This window comes from Electrona antarctica (genome assembly GCF_951216825.1).
Source record: "Electrona antarctica genome assembly, chromosome: 5".
In the NCBI taxonomy this organism is placed as follows: Eukaryota; Metazoa; Chordata; class Actinopteri; order Myctophiformes; family Myctophidae; genus Electrona; species Electrona antarctica.
The window spans coordinates 18,706,129-18,719,131 of NC_136810.1; the positions used below are offsets into that span (position 1 = coordinate 18,706,129).

Below are 13,003 nucleotides of genomic sequence, written 5' to 3' on the forward strand. Positions count from 1 at the left end.
ACGTAAGTCGGGACTTGATCACCCCGGCTGGGTCACCCGAGTGAGGCGTATGATGTTCGCGAGACCCGAAACCCTGATGACCTTGGGATACATCACTGAGGATACGTCCCAGTTGCATCCATGCGATGTATTTTCGTTCCGGTATAATATAGTCTTGTGAACATTATAAGGGTACTAGAGCGGTGGCCGTTGGAGCCTCTACAGCAGTGCCCATTGGGCACTGGCCTACTTGGAACGATGCAAGTTGGAAATGCATGCCCCACCCAGACATTATGTTTGTGTCCCTTTTATGTCCATATATGCAGTTCTGTGTCAGGCATGCCCAAATATGGAGTCTATGCAGACGTCAGAATGATGTCAGTACAGACCAGCTCCATATATGGACACTGTGGGCCCTGGCCAGAGCCCGGGCAGAGTTTTCTTTGGGGCGGTTCTGGACAGCCGTGGGTTCGACGGACTCGACACCGGGGCACTGCACTCGCTGTGGGGATGTGGGACGCGTGTGTCAAATTTGAAGTCGGTGGGGCGAACGGTTCTCGAGTTACGTGGATTACAGACGAACACACACACACACACACACACACACACACACACACACACACACACACACACACACACACACACACACACACACACACACACACACACACACAGACTTGGTGCATTTATAGTTAAGATGTGCAGTGCATGTTGTATGAGCTCTCAACAGGTATAAATATATTTCTAAAACAGTTAGTCCCAATACTTGATTCTGATTGGCTGGTTACCGTCACGTGACCGTTGTACATTTCACCGATAACCCACACCTTCAATCACTTTATATAATTCCCAGCTGATTCTGCAGCTCTGTAGCTGTACTGGGGAAGGGTAGAAGACCCTCCGCTGCGCGTCGGGTCTGCCTACGCCTCCCAGCCATTGTAAAATACCCGGTAACCTGAGACCTCTCGTGGCTTATTGCTTTAGTGAGTGATTCTTGCAGATCGCATCAGCTCCCTCTGTTATACACTGCGAGTGTCGAGTGTGTGCGTGTGCGTGTGTGCATACATGGATGGAGGCCGTTATTGGCATGCAGTTGGTTGCTGTCCCATTGGCCAGAGGTGCGTGTGTGCCTGGATGCTGTTGGGCATGCCATTGCTTGCTGTCTCATTGGCCAGAGGAGGCAGACGAGGCAGCCAATCAGGCAACTCTTCTATTAGAGTATATGACTAGGTCCTCTAAATGACTAGGTCGTCTACATTTCATGAGCTTTCATTAGTCAGGTTTCACCTGACAAAAATGGACAGTGATCTAATATTGAGTAAAAAGAGGAGTATTCAGTCTATCCACAGTGAAAAGCATTGACTGCAGTTCACTCTGATGAGGGTGCCAGGGGAAATCCCAGTAGTCAGAGAGCAGTGGTGTCAGATACATGAGCGCGAGCAATGACTCATTCATCCAATACAAGGCAGAATGCCTGCATGCATGGTGGAGGAATGGTGTCAATGTCTAGTGTCATGGCTACTGGAACAGAGGATTGACTGAATTGGTCCCTCTTGCATAGAGGCAAGATTAATCTGCCACAATCCATTGCCCCATTAACCCCTTTTTTGGAGGGGTGGGGAGAAAATGTTAATTTTGAAAAATGTGTATCTCAAACATACCTACTAGTGCTGCACAATTAAAAAAAGAACAAGCACAAGCACTTTGATATTGCCAGAGTAGTTGGCTCCAGGTACAATATGGTAATGTTCAGAAACAGACAATATTTTCATTGAAAACACACACACACACACACACACACACACACACACACACACACACACACACACACACACACACACACACACACACACACACACACACACACACACACACACACACACACACACTATATCCCATCATGTCCCTGTCCTAGACAGCTTGGCTTATGGCCACACTGAATATAATATAATATAATATTATATTAGAATAGAATATTGGCAACAATTAAGAGCACAGCATCAACAATGGATTAAACACAGTAAAAATACAATATGTATCAATGATCCCACCACTCAAACATGTTGTTAGAATTCTGTCCCACTCTAGCCTCCTCCTCCTAAGAGTCAAAAACTCTCTGCACTCTGCTTAACGTTCCCCTCCGACGTTTAAGGTCACAAAAAGCTGCAACCTGTCGCCACCTAGACCACCATTCATATAAGCTCTTATTCTGAACAGCTACCAGTTGATTTTATGAGCCGGAAGTAATAATCACTCGTTTCCGGGGCACTCTCTAAAGACTTTCGTTTTCGTCCGAAAATAATATTGAATGAAGTCATTAAGCATTAAGCACTGCCCGGCGACGGAGATGCCAAGAACTGTTAAATATAATATTTGCGATGCTGGATGGCATTATAACACTAATTATAACACTAATTATAACACTAATTATAACACTAAGGGTGCGTCCCATCACGCCCCAAGGGCGATCTGTGACTATGCATTTAATCCGTCCAAAAACGTTAAAGCGGAGAGCGGAAAAGATTATTTTAAAACACAATGGATTGTCATTCATCTCCCCCTTCTTTATGAGTTGGGTCAACATAATTTCCACACATTTCCACATACTGTATAAGGTCAAGAATGTTTATTATTTGTAAATGTTTGAAAGGTTCTCTCTCTTCTTCTTCTTCCTTCTGCCAGGAAGTCTGCATTCCCATCTAAATAACCAAAACTGGACCAGTCCTATGCCAAACTTCCTCACCTGAAATTTTGTTGGTGCTATACAGCGACTTTCTAAAGTCCAGAACTTTAAACATTCCTAGCAAATCAGTAGCAGGTGCTATCACTTTGCAACATTCACAAACATGTAGGCCTGAGTGAGCACAAATGTAAAAATGTGTGTGGACACACAACATATTCAGGATATACTAGTGTACATCCAGACCAGGAGTGGCGTGCACAGACATTTAGAGGGGTAGGTGCTCAAGTGAAAAAAGGGCACCTTGTGAAGCGTGTGGAACCGGCCGGTTGCCTTAATAGTGTGAGATTTATTGATCAATGTCACCATGTCACCATGGTCCACATACTGTACACTTTTTTTTTTTTTAAGGCACATTGCTGTCCAGAGGGCAAGGGCAGGTGGTGCACTAGCACCCCTTAGTGTCTATCTGTGCACGCCACTGAAGACCAGTCCTCAAATTGCCCGGCCCCAAACCATTGCTGCCCCTTTGATATGTGCTTCATGTTTGTCATATATACTGACTCTCACAGGCCAAGACTCCAGGTGTGGGTTTTGTGAAGATTCATGCTCCATGGAGTGTTCTCTGTCGGGAAGCTGAGTTCATGAAGCTGAAGATGCCGACCAAAAAAGTAAGAATAATTACATACTAAACCTATTATTATGTAATAGGGTTATGGAAACCTCTGTCAGAACGCCAGAATCTACAAACTTATAAAGGACTTTCATTTAAGACCTGTCGACACACGAGTGAGAGGGCACTTTGGAATTGGATACAATCTCCTTAGCACTAGCACGCAAAATGACACGTGTATAGCTTGAATCCCTGTTGTTTTATTAACACACATAGCTTGGCTCAAACAGCGTCAAGATGAACTTCTCATGGTTGTGGGTGGCAACAATTCCATGTTGGATCGTAAATGTCACACACACACCACACTACAAGCCAACGGGATTAACTCACTGTCCAAAACGTATGCACAAGAAAGTCTGCATTATACTTTGGCGCTGGGTATGGAATAGTATACTAATAATAGTAATAATTAATAGGACAACCATCCCTGTCTTCCCTTTCTAAAATAGGTTCAAACGTTTTGAAAAAGGTTCACATATTTTCAAAATAAATAGCCCATCTAAGCTCAAGTGTGTGATGCTTGAACCTTCCAGGTGTACCAGATGAAGCAGTCCAGCAGTGTCATTGAGAAGATCAGCTCGCTGATCAGTAAAGTGTCCGAGCCACTCCACCCGCACGTGGAGGACACCCAGCGCAAGAACTTCAAACACCTGTCCTACACGTTCTCCAGAGAGAAACAACACCTGTACGTACAGTCGTACACCATGTACAATCTCAATGAACACGTGCTGTCATAAGCAGCACCGCCTGGGAACCACTTCTATAGAGGGTATGCGTGTGACATCATCATCATACCCAGACGTTATGCGTGGAACGCCTACTGAGTGGCAAAAAAACTACTTTTCTGGCCTTGACAGCCCTTACTTATACATCCAAACAGAAAGGTCCTATCTGATTGCCATTAATCCATGTTGATAAACAATGTTGAACTGACTTTGCCACTCGATTTGCCACTCACTTTATGCGTGCGCATAACCTCTATAAACTGTGTGTGTGCGTGTGCGCGTGCGCGCGCGTGTGTGTGTGCGTGTGAGCGTGTGTGTGCGCACATGTGTGCGTGCGTGCATGTGCGTGTGTGGGAACAAGGTTGATTCTTTTGAGCTCCCGCACTATGACGAAAGACATCAACTACTGTATATGAACAGTTTTGATGCAATTCTCACTGCCGGGTATTTAACATTTTGTATTGTTTTAGTAGTTCCACCCCCACATTTGCAAAATACCTTAATTCTATTTAAAAGTTTTAGCTACAAAAGTAACAGTAGAAACCTGAACAATGCCCCCCCCACACACACACACCCAATTTGTCCCACATAAAGACGAAGAAGTATAAACACGACACACACGCGCATGCACATACACACACATATGTGCACACGCACGTCATGCATGCACACAGACGCAAGCACAGACGGAAGCATGCGTGCCCACGCAAACACACACACACACACACATGCGCACACACACACACACACACGCACACGCACGCACGCGCACGCACGTCACACACACAGATGCCGAGAAGCATTGATGAAGGGCCCTCGATCTGCTTTCATTCCAACTTGTTTAGACTGCTGCTGCTCTCATCCTCCTCCTTCCTGTCTCCAGCTCCTCTAAGAAGTGGCAGCTCAAGTTTTAAGAGGAGTTAAGGAATTACGAGATGACATCACCTCTATTTTAAGGCTCTGCTGGCAGGCTATAGTTTAGTAATAAACTTGTCCTGATCTAGGTTGTCCGATTGACCACATCGTCCCTATTCTGGGCATGACATTATAGGCGTAAACATTTGGGCGAAAATAGGCCATATCATCCAATGGAGATAGCTCATCTACAAACTCTTGTAGATCGCTTTTCGTCAAATACTTTTTTTTGGGGGGGGGGGGGGGAATGGTGGGGACCAAGTACAGTACAGACCTCTGGGCCGGTCAACAAACTACCAATATATCGTCACTGTCGGGAGGATTTTTATTTTTACCCTTTAAGTCTGTGGTTTTGAAAATATTGAACCAATGAAAAGTATCAAAAACCGCTTCAGAAAGAACCTCTCAACTCCATTGCATTGTGAAGCTGTCTATGAAAGCAACTAACTCCACCCCCTCCCCCCTGTGTGACACAGAGAGCTGCTGCAGTCAGACTTGGAACGGTGGATCACATTTTAGTCACCTGAAATGTTTTAGTGTTAGTCTAGTTTTAGTCGACTAAATGTCATAAGATTTTAGTCGACTAAATCTACAGTTGATTTAGTCGACTAAAATTTATTTTGGTGGGCCTTGATGCCTCATAATGACTTTTGTGATCTACAACACTGCGACGCATTGTGAGCTTGTAGATCTGCTATTTTCAGCATGCAACCAAGTGTAAAATGACTTATACTGGATCTCTTGTCCACTAGTCCCTTCCTAACATTTTAGTCTAGTTTTTATTTGTTGACGAAATTGTCAGTATATTTAGTGTTAGTTTTAGTCATCATAGCTTAGTTTTCATTTAGTTTCCATTTAGTTTTCGTCAGTGAAAAAAGGTAGTCGACGAAATCAACATTGCGGTATAAACACACTTTTTAAGCGAGGCAGGTTTTCTTCCCCCGTATACAGTAGTCTTTTAAAGGTAACTATGCAGTGAAACTTAGTGAAACTTAGCTCTGACGCTGATGTTATGAAAACAATTAAATCTACTTCTAAAATCTATGTAGTGTCTGAGGAGAGCAATGTGACAAGAAATTAGTTCATAGTCATACACCATTTCTCTCGCTAGTTTACTGAAACTGCAACTCCTTCTCTGTGAATCCCTCTTTGCAGAAGTTATTGTAATATTTAAAGGCCTGCTTATTATTGTAGGCCTATATAAGCAGTGTCATGAAGCATTCTTTCACACTTTACGATGCATTGTGTGCGCTTGGAGATGTGCTTACATTTTTTGGTGTTTTAAGCATTATGTTATACTTTAGCTATTGAAAAATCACAGATCTACAAGCTCATACGAGTTTGTAGATCTGCTATTTTTTTAAAAATCATGAAAATGTGGCGCAAACCTTTGAATATATTCTTTCAGAACGAACATTTTTAACTCAAATCTTTGCTTCTGGAGGGGTCCCTGGAACAACATATTTTCAGATGGGGTGTCGGCGGCCGATTACATATATATTTGGCGGTCCTTGACATGAAAATGTTTGAGAACCACTGACATAGAAACATAGGGGTTTCTCCGAAAGCTGTCAGGATTTAGAAGGCATTTTTAGAATCGTCCTCCGGTCTAAAATGGGTTAAGACCGTAGAGGTCGATTCTACAATCATCTCGTATGTCTCATCACCTACTGTAATAAGATGAGGTTTCCATGTCCAATAGGCTTTTTTATGTCTGAAACATTCAGGATCCAAATTCAAAACCGGAAAGCTCAAAATGCGTTGTTGTTTCAAGCCGCTTTTCGAGCTTGTGGATATGCTACTTTTGATACTTTTGTTTTGTGTACATCAGGGGTTCTCAACGTTTTTGGCCGGGGACCCCCGGACATGCTTTGGCAATGTCTCGGGACCCCCGCCCCGCCCCCTCCCGCCTCCCGAAATTGACTGCTACAATAACCTTAAACCCCTTTTGGTGTTTTAAGCATTGTTATAATTTAGCTATTGAAAAATAGCAGATCTACAAGCTCATAGCGCGCCACCGAGTGGCGCGCTACGAGCTTGTAGATCTGCTATTTTTGAAAAATCGTGAAAATAACATTTAAAAAAAACATTTTTTTTTTAAAAAATAATTTGGGGACCCCCTAAAATAATTTGGCGACCCCCCGAGGGGTCGCGACCCACGGGTTGAGAACCCCTGGTGTACATCATACAGGCTCTTGCATTATTTTTCAAATGTTTTAGGTGGTTTTCATACAAGACAGTATATGTGCTTTGGGTTTTGTGTGTGTGTTTTAGGGTGTTTGTGTGTGTCATGTCATGTTGTGTTTATTCACAGGTTTGACCTGTCCGACAAAGATAACTTCTTTGACAGTAAAACCAGGAGTTCAATAGTAAGTGTATAGTCTACTGTTGTTGACATGTAAATAAACAAATACATTAAGTACATCAAATAGAGCCTTATTTATTAAAACTTCAACCTATATTAATCTTATTTCTGATTTACTGTGTAAAAAAACTAAGTTGAAAATCCAATAAATAAAGACTAGTGTCCTACAATTCAATGGCGATCCAATAGCTTGGGTCCCAGCCTGATTCGCTGTGTTCCGTGGATTTGTTATGTCACTCGCTATACGTGACAAAACAAATCCACAGAACGCAGTGAATCAGGTCGGAAACCCAGGCTGGCAATTCAAAGCATTAATTTTTGTTTCCTAAAAAGTTGTTGATTAACGGTATCATTGGTAGTGGGATATCTTTTAATTTTTTTCATTAATTTATTAATTAATTCAGTGCCTTAATTCATTCACCAGGTTTTTGAGGTATTAAAACGGACAAAATGCACAAAGGCCAAGTACAGCATGGGTAATTCCCACACTTTCTCCATACATAATTAAATGAGGTTTGTGATTAATATATGAATAGTTAATCATGTGAATCAAATAATGAACTTTGTTTCCTATCAGGTATCACTAGTCTCCTGGCTAGTGGCGTCTACATGGCTGCCTACCCTCTCCATGATGTGAGTATAATGCCTCATTTATGCTCTGTTTTAGAATGGCGTCATTCAACCAAAATAGCCGACCTACAAGTTCACAACGACGCACGACGCAATCATGTGATGAAGTATAGGCCTATGCATTGGGTTTAACAATGACTGCACTTTTACATATTATAATATTGTTTTTAGATATATTATGTAAAGAAAACTAAAAGTGGACCTCAAGGTAGCGTGGTGGAAAACAGCTAAACTCCCTAAAATGAAAGAAAGCAGCAAATAAAAAAAATGAACCCTCATCTTTTACTTTCTCTAATAACAAAAAAAACTAAAGTTGTCCTTTAAATTAAGCGTTGAAAAGCGTCTGTTGCCGAAAATCTGCTGTTGAATGGCCGGTGGGTGGAATGTTGTGTTGGGTCGCATGTTGCAGTGAAGCGTCGAAAGCTGACAGACTGGCAGATATCAGCTTGTTGTTGAAAAAGACATCAAGCCATAGGCTATTTTTAGCACCATAGTAGCCGTCTGTCGGTGTCGGCTCGCAGGTGCATTCAGCCACTTTATTTCCACACCAACACCCCCCCACATGGGGGGTCCCCACATGATTTTAGGTGGGGTTCCCAGATGACGATAAAGTCACACAGTGGTTGAAGATCGACTATTTTCACAATATGTATCTGTGCAACCGGAAAACGAAATGTAATGCCTCAGCTTCTACAATTCCGAGTGGGGGGGGGGGTCCTCAGTACCTTGAAAGGTTCTAAAATCGTAATGGCATGGATTTAGTGGTAGTGATTAATATTTATCCATATCAATACAACCTTTAATGTTCGACTTGTGATTTTACAGGGAGAAGTTCATGGCGATATAGGGAACAACGACAGGAAGGTAAGCTCTTTGCTTACCATAGCCCCTCTACTCCCCCTTTTTTATGACATTATGAAGCCTGTTGAAAGTCAAAGAATACTGGGAACAAAGGAGTGAGCTTTTATTAGATCCTGAAGAAGAATTATGCAGTCTTTACTTGATTCAAGGTTCAAGGTTCTTTATTGTTATCTCTTGGAACATCATTGTCAGAAATAGAACATTGTCAGTGAGAAAGGGGGGGCATTTGCCAAGGTGTTTTCTATTCAGATTCCCTGAATAGATAGAGTCCCCCTGCTGGAATACTTATTTTCAGTAGCAAAGCAGGAGAATTAGCAATGCTAATAATCAGTGAATAAAACCTGCAGAGAAAACATGCATTTTCAGAAAACTTTCAGTAAAAGATCAGGGAAGAGTTGGAATGGCACATCTGTATACCAGGCAGTGATGCAGCCAGTATAGTCAGGATGCTCTCGGTGCAGTGGTACCCCTGTAGAAGAAGGCCCAGTACCAGTGGTACCAGTGGTACCCCTGTAGAAGAAGGCCCACAGGACTTTAAGGGTACAGTGGTACCCCTGTAGAAGAAGTACCAGTGGTACCCCTGTAGAAGAAGGCCCACAGGACTTTAAGGGTGCAGTGGTACCCCTGTAGAAGAAGGCCCAGTACCAGTGGTACCAGTGGTACCCCTGTAGAAGAAGGCCCACAGGACTTTAAGGGTGCAGTGGTACCCCTGTAGAAGAAGGCCCACAGGACTTTAAGGGTGCAGTGGTACCCCTGTAGAAGAAGGCCCAGTACCAGTGGTACCAGTGGTACCCCTGTAGAAGAAGGCCCACAGGACTTTAAGGGTGCAGTGGTACCCCTGTAGAAGAAGGCCCAGTACCAGTGGTACCAGTGGTACCCCTGTAGAAGAAGGCCCACAGGACTTTAAGGGTGCAGTGGTACCCCTGTAGAAGAAGGCCCAGTACCAGTGGTACCAGTGGTACCCCTGTAGAAGAAGGCCCACAGGACGTTAAGGGCCCATGCTGTGAACGTGCCTTTGTCACCCAGCCGTTCAGTGTATACATATACATCTCATTTGAGTTCCTCAGTGATGTGCACTCCCAGGAATTTGAGCTCACTGACCCTCTCCACTGCAACGCCCTCTCTGTGGCCGATGGGGGTGTGCCCTCACAATCTGTGATCAGGCCTATCACTGATGTGTCGTCAACTTGACCACTAATGGCTTCGTACACACATAAAGAACAAATGTTCTGTGCTCTGCCTGTGTTTCATGGCCGCCCCAATGCTTTTCCAATGGAAGTCACGTGGTTTGACCAAACACTTGTGTTTGATTGGTGGGAGGGGGGCAATCAATTTGGCATTTTTTTTGGCAATTCCCGGCATTTTTAGCAAAGGTACTTTCAGCTTCCCTGCTTCGGCTGCTCTGAGCGCGTGGGAGGGTTTGTAGGGTCCGATTAGACTTGCAAGATATGGGGGCCATACCTTTGGTTGCTTTGAATGCCAGCATCAGAGTTTTGAGTTTTGTACTTCCGACCGGGAGCCAATGGAGGAAGCAGAGAAGGGGGAGACATGTGAGAATTTTGGCTGGTTGAAGACCAAGTGAGTGGGGCATTTTGGATCAATTGGAGAGACTTAAGTGCGCATGCCGGTAGGCCAGTAAGGAGGGAGTTACAATAGTTACGTTTTGATATGACTGAGCTGGGCTGACTCCTGGGTGAGGAAGGGTCTAATTTGTTGAATGTTATAGAGTGTAAACCTACAGGATCGAGTGACCACTGTAATGTTTGATTTGAATGAGAGCTGACTGTCCTGGACAACACCAAGGTTCTTGGCTGTTGGAACCAAAGTTACCAATGTGTTGTCTATGGAAATAGTTAGCTCCTGCATGGGGCAGGACTTAGTTGGGAAGAAGAGGATCTGAGTCTTTTCTGGGTTCAGCTTGTCTGGGTTCAGCTTCAGGTCAGACAAGGTTTTAGATTTGATCCTCACCATGCAGAAAGTCCAGGATCCAGCAGGCTTGGTTTGAACCCCACACTGGGCAAAACCTAGCCAGGTTGAGTGTCTAAACGGAAGTACCAGAATTTGGCGGAAATACAGCCCGAAAGAAATGACGCTGGCGCTTTACAAATCTGTTCACATTCTCTGTGAATGACACAGTGTAGTGTGTCATTAGTGTTGTGATAATAGTCGAAAAAGATAGTTTCCGGGGCAAATACATACGACGGAAGTCCAGCCCCTATAGAGACTCTCTGCATTAGGTGATCAGGCTTTTCTCCTCTGAGATGAGTCAAAGCTGGGAACGAGGCTAGTTGAACCATATATAGGTTGAGGTTGGTGTCAAGTCTGAGTGGGATTATAGAGCGCCGAAGTCCTGACGTCACTCGCTCATCCCCTGGTCTTGCCTGGTTCACGGAAGTCATTTCTCTATGGAGAACAACATGGGGTCATCTTAATTTCGTTTCATATAAGCATTGTGGTCCAAAAGTAAACAAGCTGTCTCTGCATTATTGTCAGGGAGGTGTATCTGAATCGTTTGCGACAGTCAGTCACTCATATATGATACAGTCTGTTTCTAGCGAAAATGTAACTAATTCAGTAGCAGTAACCAAAAGCGTTTTCTCTCAGTCAGTTGAATCTATATGAGTAAAACGGCTGGGATGACATGTTTATTTTTCAAACATACAGTATATGATCGGCGATCTAAAATCCCCCTATGGGGATTACAATGCAAATAAAAAGTACATGAACCAGTGGAATTGCGCCCTCTATACCGATATTGACGTCAGACTTTGGTGCTCTACCGTGTTGTAACGCTAAGCTGTAGTCTATGAATGGCATTCTCACATAGGACTTGTCTCTCTCCAGGTGGTAGAGGGCAGTGTGTAGCATTGTGGCTATGGCATCATCTATGGATCTGTTTTGTCGGTAGGCGAATTGGCTGCAATCATTCAGCTCATCTCAACTATGGGTCTGCGTAGGATTTTTTTTTTTTTTTAATTATTATTATTTATTTATTTATTTGTTTTTTTTTAGCTATAAGGCAAGGTTTCAGAACATAAACAAACTTCACAATAGCTGTTGTTGTTGTTTACCTTCCCCCCCAGCTCTTGTACGAGGAGTGGGCAAGCTACAGCGTTTTCTACAAATACCAGCCCATTGGCCTTGTACGGTAAGGATGATTATTTTATTTAACATTTTTTACTTTTATTATTTCCCACTTTTTATTTTGAGCACTCACAAAATGTAAATACTGTAAGGCAGTGGTTCCCAAACTTTTCCATGTCAAGGACCCCCAAATTGACACTCGTTAGCCCGCGGACCCCCCATTTGAAAATGTATGCCAAGGACCCCCATAGGAGAAGGATTTTCACGGTTCTAGCAGTGATTTTCAACCATTTTCATTTCAAGGACCCTCAGTTTGACCTGAATTAGGCTACGGTCCCCCATTTCTATCTCTGGGACCCCAATGTATATTGTAAAATCAAAGTTAATTTAACTCAGTACACTCAATGAGTTAGACCCATAAGGGTCCATTTGGTTCCTAACTATCATTAACCTCAAGGACCCCACTTTGGGAACTACTGCTGTAAGGAGAGAACAGCATACTGTAGATGTCGAACTTCGATCAGTGTATCTGTGTAGCAATAATGGCTCATTCATTCAAGGACTGTTGAAGCGAGAGGGAAGCAGGTTTTTTCAAGGCACTAGCCCACCAGCGTGGAGCCTCATCAAAGTTGGTATGGTGACCTTATACAATGTCAGGTACTTGAATGTGTCTTTATATTATCATCACTTTACCCAAATACAGCTCAAGTGGAGTTGGGAGGTTTTTTTTTTTTACCATTCATGTGGAGATAGATCTTTTGTCCGTCATTGGTTAGAATGACAAAGTCAGGCGGGAAAAACAACTTGAGTTGGTGTCAGGACTACGCCGCCCACGCCCTCATTCCAGAGATCCTCATCATGGACATATAAAGGTAGACGCCCCTTTCGGCTCTGGAGCGTATGTGCTCAAGGGAGGGCAAAACAATCATGAGCGTGCGTCACAGCGCGCATGTTCGGGTCTGATAAGTCCCGGAAAAGATGCCCTGTGATTGGCCAGTAGTCACTTGAGTGGCAGCGTGACGTAGCGTGCCATCCACTCTTCCGGCGTACCAGCGTAAATTCTTCCGCCCTCCCGTCAACACACATGGCTC

At 43.6% G+C, this 13,003-nt stretch overlaps 1 protein-coding gene across 1 annotated transcript in view; it reads left to right on the forward strand.

Annotated features, from left to right (window-relative positions):
- The window catches only part of LOC306923422 (anoctamin-1-like), a 61,200-nt gene that overhangs the window by 15,993 nt on the left and 32,204 nt on the right, over window positions 1-13,003 (forward strand). Inside the window, 7 exon segments of the mRNA XM_079501507.1 lie at window positions 3,232-3,330; window positions 3,866-4,017; window positions 7,287-7,341; window positions 7,762-7,813; window positions 7,915-7,970; window positions 8,793-8,831; window positions 11,912-11,976. Of these exon segments, the coding sequence (XP_079357633.1) occupies window positions 3,232-3,330; window positions 3,866-4,017; window positions 7,287-7,341; window positions 7,762-7,813; window positions 7,915-7,970; window positions 8,793-8,831; window positions 11,912-11,976 (518 nt within the window).